Below are 16,013 nucleotides of genomic sequence, written 5' to 3'. Positions count from 1 at the left end.
CACAAGCAGTATGATGAACAAAAGCTTTATGCCTCACTTTATTTCAGAGTTACATTTCTGTCTTCAGTGCAGACGTTACAAATCAGTGACCGTGTGATTTGAGCCACATGTACTAATGCACTCGTGTGTGAAATGTCTTTACAGTATTGCTATATTCACGTCCCCTCTTGATTAAGATTTTCCGGACAACTATTCCAACAAATCTATCCAGAGTTCAGAAGGGTGTCTTGCACATCAATGCACATTTCGTTCTGTTCTGTGCACTGATGAAACACATTGGCAGTCCTCCACTTGCATCTCACACTGTTGTCCTGAGAGCCGTTTTTGTAGTTTTATTCATTTCCATCTGCATTTTGGTCATGTTAAACCCTTTTAAAAGTCCTGTTTTAACCATTACAGGCACCAATCTCTCAAACACCAGGAAAAGACAAAGAAAAGAGAAAGAAACTAATTACAGTTTTCTGTGACTGAAATGCAGTTAGTCTTTGTTGAACATTTGGGGTTGTAGCAGCATCCCTCTATATCCTCCTCATTAAGCCCTTGTGAACTGTGTTCCATTAGGCTTTAGTCTGTGGTCTGCTCACAGCAGTTCGGAGGACCTTCACAAGTCATTTGTCCGACCACTTTACTGTCTTTCTTGGCTTCTCTTTGAAAAACTGTCAGAGCTCAGGTTTTCCTCATCATCCGACGAGTTTGCCAGACCTGGAACTTGCTATAGGCAGTCTGCAGCATTTCCTCCAAGTGCCCTGTGAGCTGTGGGAACACCAAAGAGACTTTAGCGCTACATCTACGAGGTGAAAGAAAGTCTGTGCAACACTGTCGATGGCTCAAAAACTTACATTTGTACTCAAATACTGACGCTGAATTTTCTCCTTGAAAGGATGAAGCTTAGTCATTTGAAATCTCTCGAGGTTCGACTTCATTTTAATCACCTGCAAGAAAAAATAAAACATGAAACACATAAATTTAAAAAACAAACAAAGACTAAGTTAATGGTGTGCAGACATGGATAGAAGTCAACTAATTCACATAAGTTTCAGCTTTACGGTGGCAAGCATGTCTACTAGTTTTCATAGCAAATACCCAGTTAAGTATAGTTATTGTTTTACTTAGTTTACCTATGAGTTTGCAGGACATTTCTTAAATGCTGGGATTAGTTACGCTGGTGGGATGAGTCACAGATGTCACAATATTGTCAAAGTGAGAAAAAGGGCCAAGTCAGCAAACTGTTAAAAACAGTTGTCTTTTTTATTTATTTTACCAAGATTTTACATGGGATTTTATAGCTTCAGTTTTAATGTATTAGTGATAATTTCAGTTAAGAGTCAAATTCATTTACACAGGTCTTTTTAACCTGAAATAACAGTGCAATTAGGAAAGCTGCTACTAAGATGTGTCAAAAAACTTAAAGACAAAAGCCTTTCTCTTCCACTTTAATTTCAAAACTCAAGAAAGTCTTGAGCCACCCCTCATTTTGATATATTTTGCTGACCTTTCGGTCTAAGAAGCTTAGACAGAAAGCGAGCAGACTTTTCATTTTGTGAAAATGAAAACTTAAAGAAATCCAGCCACTTTCTTTCCAAGCTCCATAGAGTACCATGACCTGGATGACTGAGAACCTACACAGACATATTACTGACCTACGAAATCAGCAGGCATAAAAAAAAAGAGCCAATTTTTTGTAATTTTTCACATTTTGTTACTAGCAGCCTGACACCCCCCCACATGCAAAAACCACACAATTTCTCCTCATTCTTTAGTTCACTCTATGAAAAATGGCAAAGATAACATATTTTAGTATTTTTGCAATACTGTTCGGAAAACATCTGCTTTATTTTACAGCATGATAATGATCCCAAACACAATATCCTTCAAGAAGCCAGAAGAAATATTTCTAAAGGGCTACTTAGAGAAATTACATAAAAGCTTGCCTAAGAGAGTTCAGGCTGCGTTGAAGAATAAAGGTGGTCATACCAAATATAAACTTTCGCTTTTGTTAGAATTGTACAAACAGTTTTTTCCTTATATACTGTACACACAGCACCTATTTCCCATTGTCCTAGAAATAAATTTTTTATATATATATATATATATATATATATATATATATATATATATATATATATATATATATATATATATATATATATATATATATATATATATATATATATATATATATATATATATATATATATATATATATATATATATATAAAAAGATTGGCTCAAGACTTTTGCACAGTACTTATGTTAATGTTCACTCAATATTAATGCTAATTAATTAATTGCTCCCAAAACTACATGGAGGCAGAAATATACATTAAATACAAAGATGATTTTCTTGTGTAGTCAAATATATGGGTCACAGGGATAATGGAAACAAAATGAATGTCAGTCACCTTCTCCTCCAAAAACAGTGTATTTACAGGAAAACAGGACCAGAAGTGTCTCAATAGCTCTCCAGCAGCTACATAAAGATGCTTCAACTCTCCCTGAACCTCGGTCGGTACCATTTCTGGAAGGAAAAAAGACAAACCTTAATTATTCTCAAAGCTGTTAGGTAAAATATGTTTCAATACAAGACAACCGATCGTTTTCGTGGTGGAAATTAAACACATTTAAGGATAGAAAAATACTGGCAGCTGCCAGTGCTACCCCCTCAGCCTCCTAGCAGATACACCTAACATATGAATATCAAAATCCTAGGTGGCTTCCTTTTTGAGTTATCGCATTAACAAGATTTCCAGAAACTTCTACCTGTGACGTTGAGGTCATTGAGATTTAAACTGTCCAAGATTTTTATTAAATGCACCTATGATATGAATTGGAAAATCCTACGTTGCCTTGTTCACAAGTTGTCCACACCGCTCGCCCCGGGTGACAACTCTACTTGATCAGCCCACATCTCAGCTGACATTCATCATATTGCTCAATCGTTTATAGCTTGCCAACAGTCAGCAACAATGCTTTTACCAAATCTGTAGTACACACTTACGATTTATGGCTTGCTGTGCACCTCCCTGCATGAGGACGCCACCTGGAGAAAGTGCTGCAATGGCAGAAGTAGCTGCTGTGCTGGACAACACCTACAAAAAGCGTGACTGTAGTTAAAATCTGTCATGCTCATAATTTGATAAAGCTGTAACAGTAAGCAGATTAAGTAATTACAGTGATATCAACAGTAAAATTAAATGTAGAGGATCTGAAATTGAATTTTTTTTTTTAGCTCTGAGAGGTTTGATTATTCATCCATCCATTTTCTTCCGCTTATCCGGGGCCGGGTCGCAGGGGCAGTAGCCCAAGCGGAGAAACCCAGACCTCCCTCTCCCCAGCCACCTCCTCTAGCTTATCCGGGGGAACACCAAGGCATTCCAGGCCAGCCAAGAGATATAATCTCTCCAGCGTGTCCTGGGTCTGCCCCGGGGCCTACTCCCGGTGGGACATGCCCGGAAAACCTTGCCCAGGAGGGGCCCAGGAGGCATCCTTGTCAGATGCCCGAACCACCTTAACTGGCTCCTTTCGATGTGGAGCAGCAGCGGCTCTACTCTGAGCCCCTCCCGAATGGCCAAACTTCTCACCCTATCTCTAAGGTAGAGGCCAGCCACCCTTCGGAGGAAGCCAATTTCCACCTATGTTTTCCTGATCTCGCTCTTTCGGTCACTACCTGAATTATTAGATTATTTCTAACAATTTAAATACTCAAGTACGATAATCTAAATCTTTTTTTTTCTACCAAAGAATAAATTAATTCCAAAATTGTCTCATCTGTTAATCAGAATCAGAATACTTCAATAATCCCTAATAAGGAAATGATGTGGATTACAGTTGCTCCAAGACAATAACAGTAGCAGACTGAACTAATTAAATATTGCAATACATTACAAAGTTTACAATATATAAGAAAGCTCTGATAATCACCATTTGAAAGTGAAAATATCAACATCATCTACTTATTGCAGTCTGGGACAATGAAATGTCTCCCAATCCGCTGACAGGGGCAACACTGAATATAAGCTTCAGTATGTGAAATGTCCCATCTCTGAGGGAAGAGTCATAAAAAATGGATGTCTGCCAAGGTTTTCCTAGTAAATGACAGGGCTGCTTTGTGATGGGTTTAAGCACTCAACTTCCTGGCTTATAGTTCCATTTAAATGGACTTGTTTACAACATTAACTATGTGTTTAAAAGCCTTTCTGCCTTGACTTTCTGACACAAAGTACTGGAGGCTTACATCCTAAACATGTGCCTGGAGCGACACTGAATTCTAAGCTGAAAGAACAACAACATCACAGGGATATCAGACTCTTTGTTGGGCACCTCCCTAACACGTGTTCTCCTGAACTTTACCTGAAAATTAGTTGCTAAACTTCACAGCTGTGCACGAATGACTCCAAAGATCAGTTGAATCACAACAGAGGCTCATCAATAGCACGCATGCATCTAATTGTAGTCTGAATGAGTATGTGAATGCAGGTTAAGATCTGATGACATCATCTTTAGCCAAATGCTAAAGTAACAGAAACACAAAGTCTGAGCTCTAACCTGAGTGAGGCTGGGTTTGTAACTAGCCATCTCATGACGGATGTAGTTGACAGAGTTGATGATATCTTGGCTAGTTGTATACTGCTGGGATTGAAGTGGCACAGGTCCATGAGCATACCTTATAAAAAGAGAAGTGAGACACATTGGATAGTCTGACTAAAAACGAGGCAGTTTTGTTAGCCTAAAACATGAATCAGTGCTGCAAAATAGAAGAGCAGCCCCTTGTGCTATAGCAACAGTAAGCTGTAGCAAAAACATTTGACCTTGTATTACATCACATCTATTATGAAACACTGCAAGTGAGAACTTTATACAAAAGAAGTAAGGATCAGCAACAACAAACCCTCTTCTCAAATTTTGCTTGGCTGATTTTTGTCTGTAGAGTTCTACAAACTATCCCGGCTATACAAACTTTTCTAAACCTGACAGCTAATCAGCACCTAATGCAGTGCTTCTGTGAGCTGCGAGCCAGTGCAGGGAAAAACATGGCATGAAACTAAGATTAATAGATATAATTTCTGTTGGGAAAATAAACTAGCATTATATGTGGATGTGATCTTTTTTGGCTTCTGATGTGAAGAGTTTGTGTTCAATTTATTTAACTCATGTAAACAATATACAGAAGAAGTCGCAGGTAAGAACTACTGAGCTAATAATTGTTTAGTCAAAAGATACAGCCAGGCAATGATGCAATCAAAAACCACCGGACTTTCCAAAACTTCCGTCTTTGTTCTGTCAACTTCCTCATCTGCAAAAATCTCTCAATAAACTACATTTCAAAACACAAACACAGCTTACTGAACAATTTCATAAACTGCAAAATTCTTGGAAAATAAAGACAGCTAAATTACATCAGCTGTTTGTATGTTAACCTAGATGTTTTTAAATTTTAGGTAAAAACAAAACAATAAACTAAACGGTAAATGGACTGGTTCTCATATAGCACTTTTCTACTTTACCTGAGGACTCAAAGCACTTTATTCAACCTGCCTCACTCACCCATTCACTTTATTCTTTCATTTATTGCTTTTTCTACGTGCTTTCTATCTAACATTCACACACAACTTGAGAGCAACTTGGGGTTCGTATCTTGCCCAAACTAACTCCATCTTGGCTCTTCGTATGGTGTTTTAGTATCTTGGCATGCAGACTTCAGTAGCAAGAGATCAAACCACCAGCCTTCCGATTAGCAGATGAGCTGCTCTATCTCCTGAGCTACAGGCAGCCCATAAGTTGTGTATGTTTTAAATTTATTAACTAACGATAATTTAGAATCACTTTACACTTGTTAACTGATGATATTATTAGATTAAAAAAACATGGAGTCACCCAGAAAGAATTTAATAATATATGAAAATAAGTGGACATGTGGTACCTGTCAGACTTCTTCAGGTTTAATGGGACTGTTTTTGGTCTGTTTTCCCTTTGCAGATCCTCAAATTCTATGGCTTCCTGTAGTTTAACCTAAGAAAGTTTGTCCACAGAACAGAGTCAGTGAAGCTGCTACACAGAGAGCAATACTGTAAAAAAGCAAAGCCATTGTACCTTCTTAACAGGAGGTTGAAAGAAGTCAGAATCCCTCGAGTTTCCATCTGTACTGCTCGTCTCACTGGCTTGGTCAGACGCCAACTCCCTTCAAAAGCAGGAGATTTTCAGGAAAATGATAAAAGACGCTGAAAAGCTTGCACTCAGGTTTAAGTGTGACTTCTTTACCCTCTCCTTGAGCCTGCTGCCAGGACCATGGCACTGTGATGGTTGAACCGCTTTATAATGGCAGAGTTGCTGCTGTCCTTCACCGACTTGTTTGCATTGGAAGTTGAGGGCTGTGTTGTGCAAATTCCATAACCCTGTGTCACAAAAAACAGGTTTTGATATGTAAAGGAAGGTAAACGATTAAAGAGTTATCACAAATGACTGAGGATGGCTAATCATCTCACCTCATCTAATGTTTTATCCTCCAACGACTGGAGGTCAACCAAAGGATTCTTTACTCCTTGAGTCACGAGAGTCTTTAACCCTGCATGGATTGAATGTTAAAACTTTACATTAATGGCTTCTTACGTGTGGTGGCAGTCCTAGAAAGGAGTCAGATTGCCTACCCTTCTCATCCTGCTTTGCACACTCTGAGAAGATATCCTGTGTCCCTGTGTTGATGCGGTCTCTGTGAAAATAATGGGACTGGAAAAAGCGGGTCCAGAACTCCTTTTCTGTCAGGTTATGAGGCACATTTTCGCTATACTTCTGCTTCACTGCAAGTAAAATGCAAAGTCAAAAAATTAATTTCTAAATGTCATGAGGGACACCAGCTGCACATTTAATAGACTGAGGAAGAACATCGAAGCCTCTATGCAGTTTTCTCACTGACTTTGCTTCAGTGAGAAAATTGTAGTTTTGCTTCCTTTCTGATTGATTTCATGCCAGTTATTAAAATCATTAATCTCATATCCCGATACAAGACATTTATCGTCCCAACAACGATATACATCACAAAAACTTTTACATTTTCTGTAAATTCTTTGAATCTCGAGTAACACGAATTGCGTGAAGTATTTCCAGCTGGGCGTCGTGTACCTGGAGTCGAGTGTTTTGACCGACGCATGGTTTATCTTGAGCACTCTCTCCATATTCTTTTATGTGACTCTTAAGTAGGTGGTAAAAGACGTTTGCCGTGTTTGAGTCTGAGGTGGGGACCGGTTTCCTGCATAATTTGCATAGTACAGTCCATGTCAGACTTTTCATAACAATGTCCATGCTTCAGAGGTAGCCCCTCGTTTAGAAATAAGGTCCTTGATTTGTTTTGACTGGTCTTTCTGTTTGTCATCATTTCAGTTTATTATGAAAAATCACAACAGGATCTTCAGCTTTATTGTGAAAGGTTTATGTGGAAAATAAACAAGCGGACGGCGGAGCCACACGCTGAGTTTACTGTCATTTTTGCTAACGACAACGCGTAAAAACAGTCGCTTGTCCATCCGTAGTGTAGTTATTTTAAATATTAGAGTAAGAGAGAACTTATTAATATAGCCAGTGACCATCAAAACCATGAAAAAAATATTGCCGTAAACTTTTTATTTTGCGACACCATGAAACAAAGAACAGCGTAATATAAAACGATAGAAGAACAGCGTAATATAAAACGATAGACGTTTTCATATCGTCATCTGATAAATATTGTAATATCGAACAGCCCTAAAAATCATTGTTGCAGGCTTTGACTGAAATAAAAACCTGAGCTTGTAATAACCACTTCCTGGGATTTTTAAGGGCTTAAGAGTTGGAGATAACATAATTCTTTACCTGCAGGATATGTTCTGAAGATGGATTCAATAATGTCAGCTGTCAGGTTATATCTCAAGCCATTGCAACCATCAGTTTGAGGTCTAATGTCTGCCTGTGGAGCATAAAAGTGAGGTCTGTTAAACTTTAGCTGTAGGTAAGAGCTTCAGATTAGAAAATGTGACATAATTATGTCAGACTTCATGGACTCACCAAAAAGGCTCCAGATATACCAACTTCCTGTTTGTTGTTATACGGTGAGGGGTCTGTGTTGTTAATGCCTCCTAACCGGTTGGCCCAGAATTCCTCAGCACTGATCACTTGGCTCACCACAAGGTCTTTATATAGCTGGAAAAGCACCGGATCTTCTTGAAGCATCCTGCAGGAGAAAGTACAAAAATAAAAGAGTAAAAGTGTGTTGACACATAAAAATGTAAAGGAGCTGGGAGCATCTTTATTTGCTTTACTGTTTCTCAGTCAGCTCATTAACTAAGATAGATACAAATTGACAATTCGATCTTTGACTCAAGAAGTGCCAGATCTGTGTACTATTATGCAGACATTCATTTTGTTAACTTTTATTGGACTACAAAGTCAATTTGGTTTTAGAGTTTTTGTTAATTGTATTTATTTTATTAATTTTAGCCATATCTTGTAAGATCAGACACACCCATGTAGAATGAAGTGTTTTTAATCACAATATTCCCACACACCATTTAATAATAATAATAATAATAATAATAATAATGGATTGGATTTATATAGCGCTTTTCAAGGCACCCAAAGCGCTTTACAATACCACTATTCATTCACTCTCACATTCATACACCGGTGGAGGCAAGCTACAGTTGTAGCCACAGCTGCCCTGGGGCAGACTGACAGAAGCGAGGCTTCTATCGCGCCATCGGCCCCTCTGGCCAACACCAGTAGGCAAGTAGGGTAAAGTGTCTTGCCCAAGGACACAACGACCAGGACAGAGAGCCCAGGGATCGAACCGGCGACCTTCCGGTTACAGATGCGATTCCCAACCCCCTGAGCCACGGTTACACTACTCCTGCAGCATTTTAGGATCCTTTAACCTAGAAATGCTGCTGGTCCAGCTTTGGTTGAAAATTGTGGGTCTGTGTTTTAGTCTAGATGGGCAGAAAAGACACTTTTGGAAATGCTGATGCTGGCACCCTCATTTGTTTACTGGTTTAATCTCATCAGCCACAAAATTTAAACAGAAACATAACAGCTTCCTAATCAGCTTAAATGTGTGTGTATGGATAATGCTCCTAGATGCATTTTCCTTTTGTGGCAACTCCTATTCTGTTGTCTACTACCATGACCACTTTATACTCAGTTTGTTCTTTGAGTAACAGTTTCACTTCATCATTGACTCCCCATAGTATTTTTCCACAAAATTGCCCTCTGCTTCCTGTTTACATTAGTTCATGCATGCCCACAGTGCAAATGTAACTGGCCACTCATGTGAAATCTGCCAGCTGATTATATTTTTATTATTGAAAAGAGCAGGTAAATAATGAGATTATCATTATGTTTCCCCTCTCTTGTTTTTACCAGCCTTTATTTATACATATTTATAAATTCCAACTCCACTAAAAATGCATCTCAGACGTAATGTCTCTTATTACTAAAGTCAAATGTAAGTCAAATATAAGACAATGTAAACAAACAAATAAAAAAAAAATCGAATTAAACTGAACTCAGGGCTCTAGACTAACTTCTTGCCATGGGCGCACCGGTGTGCCTAACTCAAATTTTTCAACCGCATCGCTTAACACCGCAGTTTTACATGTGCACTTTTTTGGGGGGGAATTGCAGTCCATACAGACAATATTCATTTGTAAATTATTAACTAACAATCTTGTACTTAAAGTGCTTTGGCAATATTGTAGAAAATGTTAAACTTAATCATCATCTCGGCCTCCTCTGACGACCTGTTTGCTGTTGCATGCTGCTGAAAGGCAGTGGGGAGAGGGGACACTTGGGCAGTGCATTTATTGCAGCATATAATGTGTTTTCTGGATACACTGTGCTTTTTCAGCATTCAAAGATTGATGGCACCGTGTCAGAGCACTGGCTATGAATTTCAGATGGATCAGGCCTTAACTTAACAAAAAAGTTATCAATAGTTCTTTTCATCTTTTCTCATTACCCACAGCTACATCCACTTCTGTCGGGCCTAGGCTGCTCACTAGGGCTGGGTATCATCACTGATTTCTATAATTCATTTGATTCAGGTTCTCAAAGTCCTGATTTGATTCAATTTAGCCCCAGACAGTCAGAAATATTACAATTCTGATCATTTATCAGTATTGATACATGTGAGACTTCATCAGAATTTTGAACATCACAGCAGATGCCTTTGTGTGAAAGTAACTGAGAATAAAACACAGAAAAACTTGAAGGAGATTTTTCTGGCCTGGCTTTTTATAGCAGATAACCTTAAAAATATAATTTTTTCATTTAAGTGGAAAAAAGAAAAAGAAAAGAAAAAGACAGTGGCCGACAGCACTGTAAACAACGGTAGACTGGTGGGTAATAAGCGAATGAATAATGCAGAAAACAGAGATTTGAGAAACTGTTCTTGAAGTACAGAGAGAGAGAGAGAGAGAGAGAGAGAGAGAGAGAGAGAGAGAGAGAGAGAGAGAGAGCTGTGCATGAAGTGTGATTTTTATCGTGGTGGAAGCAAAACAGCAAAAGTCAGAGGGAATTCATGATGACATTGATCAAATGTGAAGCGCAGTTTGCTGCTTCCTTTGCTGCTGGCTCGCTGAATTTTAGTTGGAGAGAGACAAAACCTGCAGCTCAGAATCAGCGCAAAAAGACGTAAACACAGCGCGGACCCGACGCATCAGAATCGCTGAGCTCCGACAGCGTGTCCGTCTGCGGGCTGTCGGGTGAGAAAGCCGAGAAAGACAAAGCTGATTCTGATGCGTCGGGTCCGCTCTGTGTTTACGTCTTTGTGTGGAATCCGTGTACCTGCTCTCATTTGCTGTTTGGTGGTTGTTGAAATAGTTTTGTGAGCTTTAATCTGAGAATCTGTCGTTTCTGGCAAAACACAGTTATATTTAAAAGTCAATTCAGGATTTAATGAATCGATATCGCTTTATTCAAGCTACTCACCTCCCTCTTCCAACTGCACTTTCAACTGCCAATCAGTGACGTCCCGCCCCTGACTATTTCTGATTGCTTTAGTCCACGATAGGGGCATAATGTGTGTCTGTTGTTGGCCACACAGAGAGTTGCAGAGATTTTTTTTTTTTTGTTACGTGAACAGTGCGACCAAATTTTTTTTTTTAGTTGCACCACTGAAATATTTGGTTGCATTTGCTACCAAATTGGTCGCACTCTAGAGCCCTGGAACTGATGTCATTCTTTATATACAAATGTGTATATAAATAATAATGAGTATATTTCCACACAGGTCTGCAGGACAAGCATTTGTAATTTGCACTTTGTTTGCAGAATATTTGTAAAATGGGAAATCCTGTGGCAGAGCCAAAAGGATTATCATGATACTAAATAAATATTAACAACTTTCAAGCATGCACACAGATGGACTCTGAGAACTCAATAGGAGTTTATAGAGAACTCAAAGATGTGGAAAGCCACACCAATCCGATAAACAGAAGTAAAAGTTTAAAAGAATCTGTACTACCACTGTTATGTATTTTGACTCAGAGAACTGATCAGGCTCTATTTGTGAATATGCAGCAGCAGCAGCAGCAGCAGCAGGCATTGCACTGCATTTCAGGTATTGCTAGTCATGGCTGAATGACTACGTTTCCAGATAACAAACAAAACCAGGTTTTTCCACTTCTACTGGGGGACTGCGGTCCATTCAGGTTTGAAAGCTCTGAGATCCAACTTCTCAGAAAAAACAAATGCAGCTGGGAATCTACACCCCAGTTCACACAATTTGAAAATGAAGGCCCCCATTTAAACATCCAAAAATTGAATTACAAACACGACCACCACATATTACTGCATGCAGGCTAGTACAGACTGTGATTACTTCTGCTAAAACATTACCCTTGATACATGTATTTACGTTAAAAATGTACCTGTTTTTCTCCTCCAGCTCCTTGTTGGCTTTCTTCTTGAACTTAGGCAGCAGCTGCTGCAGCAGTTCCTTGGCAGCCTCTCGGTCTTTGAGTGCAGTGCTCTCGTTGGCAAAGTGGAATGTGGTGCTCTCGCCAGTGTGAAGGACGAGCTGGAGCTGGACTTTGGCTTTCCCATCAGGGCTGATCTTCTGACCTGTACAGAGCAGAAACAGCAGCTTGAGCAATTTTTGTAGAGATGAGCATTTCTGTGCCTCGATTTGTAGTTTAACGGCATCTAGTACTCACAGCGGATATCTGCATACAAGTGGCTGACTGTGAAGCGATCTTTGCCTTCTGGACCCCAGGCTATACGTTCAGCCATCAGATAGAGAGTGCCATCCTGCTTCTTCTGGCGGACCTTTTTCACCACCAACAGAACCTCCTCTGATAGCGATGTCATGGCTCAAGCAACTAACTGAGAAAACAGATAAACTGCTGCTGATTATAGTAGTAACTACGCATTAATGTAATCACGCACTATAAAATGGAGAATAGCAACAAATATGGGTTAGTGGGATGAAAAAATAATAACTGTAGCTCAAATAAAAGCGAACAGTTTATTTCTCAGTTTATTCAAGAACCTCAAATAAGCTGCAAGCAATAATAATTTAAACTCCCTCCACTGTAGTGCCATAACTGTAAGTTCTACTTCTTAGGAAGTCTCTCCTATATAACCTTAATGGCACTTAAACATATGCAAAGTCGACGTGGTGTTGACTGTTTTATTATATCTACTCAGCTAAGCTGACTAACGTTAGCTAACAGTGAAGAAGAAAAAAGCTTCAGGGTGAAGTCGGGAGAAAACTTACTTTACCTCAAAATAAATCAATACTGCAACGAACGCCTTGCTTCCCCTCAATACATAATCTTGACACGCTTTATTCTTCAGTATAAAAACTGCAGAATGAGTTACACTGGCGATTTTTTCACGACTCTGGCAACGAGCGACTCGACTTCAGCGCCGACATGACTGCCGAGCGGTGTGTTACACTATAAAGGTTCCGGTGGGATGAGGCGAAGAAGACCATCGTTCCACCAAAGCCAGAAGTGAAAGGTACGATTTCTATTTAACGTGCATTTTAACCAAATTAACAGATATGTTACCAGTAATTACGATGCTGTTAAGGAGGATATTAAACACGATTAAAACATTCATTTGAGATTTTAGTCAATATTGATCTGACAGCATCGCACACTTGCTGCAGATTTGTTCATCCACTTCCGAAAGGTGCTCTATTGACCTGAGATCTGGTGAGGCCATTGAATACAGTGAACTAATTGTCATGTTCACGAAACCAGTTTGAGATGTTTTGAGATTTGTGGCACACGTATCTTGCTGGAAACAATATTTTTTGAAGATGGGTACACTGTGGTTATAAAGAGATGAACGTGGTCAACAGCAATACTCGGGGAGACTGTGGCAATTAAATGATGCTCATTAGGTACAGGCCCAGAGTTTAACAAGAAAATATACGCACCATCATAGCACCTGCAGCCTGAACTGTCAGTTTCTGTTTCTGACCCTAACATCTGAGTGTTCCAGCAGAAATCAAGGCTCATCAAACCAGGCAATGTTTTTCCATTCCTCTGTTGTCTAGTTTTAGTCAGTCTGCATGAATTGTAGCTGAGTTTCTGAGTGGTACTCATTGTGGTCCTGCTGTAGCTCATTGCGTTCAAAGTTTGATATCTTGTGCATTCAGAGATCCTCTTCTGAATACCTTGGTTGCAGTGTGCGGTTATTTGAGTTAATGGTGCATTCCTATCAGTTGGAAGTAGTCTGGCTAGTCTTTTCTGACTTTACAAGACAATAAGATAAAAGATAAGATAAGATAAGATAAGATAAGATTTAAGATAAGATAGAACTTTATTAATCCCTCGTGTGGGTTCCTCTGGGAAATTCGGTTTCCAAATAGCACAGCACCAACAGAAGTTACAGAATGTGAGCAGAATACCATATATAAACATATATAAATACAGAGACATATATAAATAAAGAGTATACAAAAGGGATAAATAGAATAAATAGGAATAAGAATACAAGGGAATTGCACATTTCAAGTATTGAAGTCTATTGCGCCGTTGGTTATTAACAAAAAGTATTGGACAGTGAAAAGGCACTACAGCTTAGTTGTTCCCCCCTCCTTTGTCCTCCTGCTTCCCCTCCCTTTCCTCTCCAGAGAGGAGTTAAACAGTTTGATGGCGTGTGGGACAAAGGAGTTTTTAAGTCTGTTGGTTCTTGTCTTTGGGAGAAGCAACCTGTCACTGAACAGACTCCTCTGGTTGTTTATGGCCGTGTGCAGAGGATGCCCAGCATTGTCCATAATGTCCAGCAGTTTTTTAGTGTCCTTTTCTCTGCCACTGTCACCATAGTGTCCAGATTCATGCCGACCACAGAGCCAGCCTTCCTGATCAGTTTTTCCAGCCTGGATGAGCCTGGATGAGTCCTTCTCACTATTACCACTCACTGTGGCACCATCCTCTGTAAACTGTAAAGATGGCGGGAAAATCCCAGTTTCTGAAATACTGAGACCAGTCTGGTTGCCATCCATGCCATGTTCAAAGTGACTTAAATCAACTTTCTTCCTCATTCTGGAATTCTGTTGAGTAATGACATTCAGCAGGTCATCTTGGTCATACATCTACACACAGTGAGTTGCTGCCATGACATTTGTGTTATATAGAGTCTAAAAGTGTTAGTATTTTAGAAAACCCCCCCGAATAAAAACAACCTTTTAATACCTCTTTCTAATTTTCTTAATGCTCATAATATTATAAAAATAGATTCCATGCTCTTACTTTCCTGGCTGTTTCAAATTTTTAAACAAAGTTTGCTTTGGCCAAATAATCTCAGCTGCTTCACTAATAGCTTTACCCTCCTTATTGCTTTATAGGTTATTAACATCACATTTTCATATGTATTACCTATACCCAGTTGCATATATAGCAATTCCAATTTTTCTTTGTTTTATAGTGCCACCATCTCCAAACCATACATCATAGCAAGTCTCACTACAGCTTTGAAACCCTTCCCTTTCAATCGTGCTGCAATCCTTCTGTCACCAATCAAGCCTTAACACTTGTCTCCACCCACGCCACCCTGTCTACCCTCTGTCAGAGTTAATCTGAATCTAATGTGAATTCTGGATGAGGTTTTTATTCTAGCTACTCAAAATCTGTGCTGCAAGTGCATTTGACTCTTTGCCAACAAATTGGCTTATACGTTTGGGTTTATTACAAATGACAATTGCAGAAAGATATTTTAGAGTTGAAAGGTTTTGCACCCAATAGCTGTTTCAAGTAGCATCACATCAAATAATCCAAATTCAATACATGTAATATTAATAGAATAGAATAGAATAGAATTCAACTTTATTGTCATTGCACATGCACAGGTACAGGGCAACGAAATGCAGTGATGATGGTATATTTTCAAATACCATGCAATTATTGCTACAAATGAGGAATGACCACACAGAAAATGGATATAAAACCAAAACAAGAACACATGATCATGATCAAAGCTGAATTTTATTGAAATAGAAAGTAGTTGAAAATATTAGATATTTGACAAAGATATTTTAGACATTCTTTTAACTCTTTTGCTAATAATAAAATTGAATGTTACATAATTGTGTTGTTAGAAATAATGTTCAACTATAATTTAAAATTCAAGTTATTGGTTTTCCCATTCTTATATGGAACTCTTTTCCCAATTCAAAGAACCATGACTGAATTACTGCGATTTCAGTTAAATCTGGATTTCTAAATTTATGTGGAAGCTGAAATGGCACATTATAAAGTTTGTAAGGGAATGACTTCTGGAGAGATGAAAGGACACACCCACCACAGAAATATATCATTTTCTCCCACCTCCAAAAGAGTACATGCAAATGTTTGGAGAGGGACTGTAAGTTAGAAAGAGAGAACTTAAGAAGATGCAAGTTTCAGACTAAAACATCTCTGCTGTTTAAGAGGTTTAGCATCGAGTTTTGTTTTTAGTCTTCTGATATTAAGTTTATATTGTTTAGATAGGTTTTAGGAAGAAATAATTGACATATATATTTGTCAGATTTTCTAGTC

General features: G+C 38.8%; 1 protein-coding gene across 2 annotated transcripts; it reads right to left on the bottom strand.

The window, feature by feature from the left end:
- Positions 1-9: 9 nt before the first annotated feature.
- Positions 10-12,984, bottom strand: gtf2h1 (general transcription factor IIH, polypeptide 1). Of its 2 annotated transcripts, none has more exons than XM_026175650.1 (15): positions 12,748-12,984; positions 12,180-12,365; positions 11,895-12,087; positions 8,035-8,200; positions 7,843-7,936; positions 6,645-6,794; positions 6,483-6,562; positions 6,259-6,392; positions 6,091-6,178; positions 5,921-6,009; positions 4,546-4,663; positions 2,999-3,089; positions 2,403-2,518; positions 840-932; positions 10-753 (listed from the first exon to the last, which is right to left on the bottom strand). In XM_026175650.1, the coding sequence occupies exons 2-15, from the start codon at positions 12,331-12,333 to the stop codon at positions 667-669; spliced, it is 1,653 nt and encodes a 550-aa protein (XP_026031435.1). In that variant the 5' UTR covers positions 12,334-12,365; positions 12,748-12,984; the 3' UTR covers positions 10-666. The 2 variants fall into 2 exon arrangements, with proteins under 2 accessions (XP_026031435.1, XP_026031434.1); XM_026175649.1 differs by having other exon boundaries at positions 12,180-12,348.
- Between the last annotated feature and the right edge of the window lie 3,029 nt (positions 12,985-16,013).

Source organism: Astatotilapia calliptera, chromosome 7 (assembly GCF_900246225.1).
Source record: "Astatotilapia calliptera chromosome 7, fAstCal1.2, whole genome shotgun sequence".
In the NCBI taxonomy this organism is placed as follows: Eukaryota; Metazoa; Chordata; class Actinopteri; order Cichliformes; family Cichlidae; genus Astatotilapia; species Astatotilapia calliptera.
This window is presented reverse-complemented; position numbering and strand designations above follow the sequence as displayed.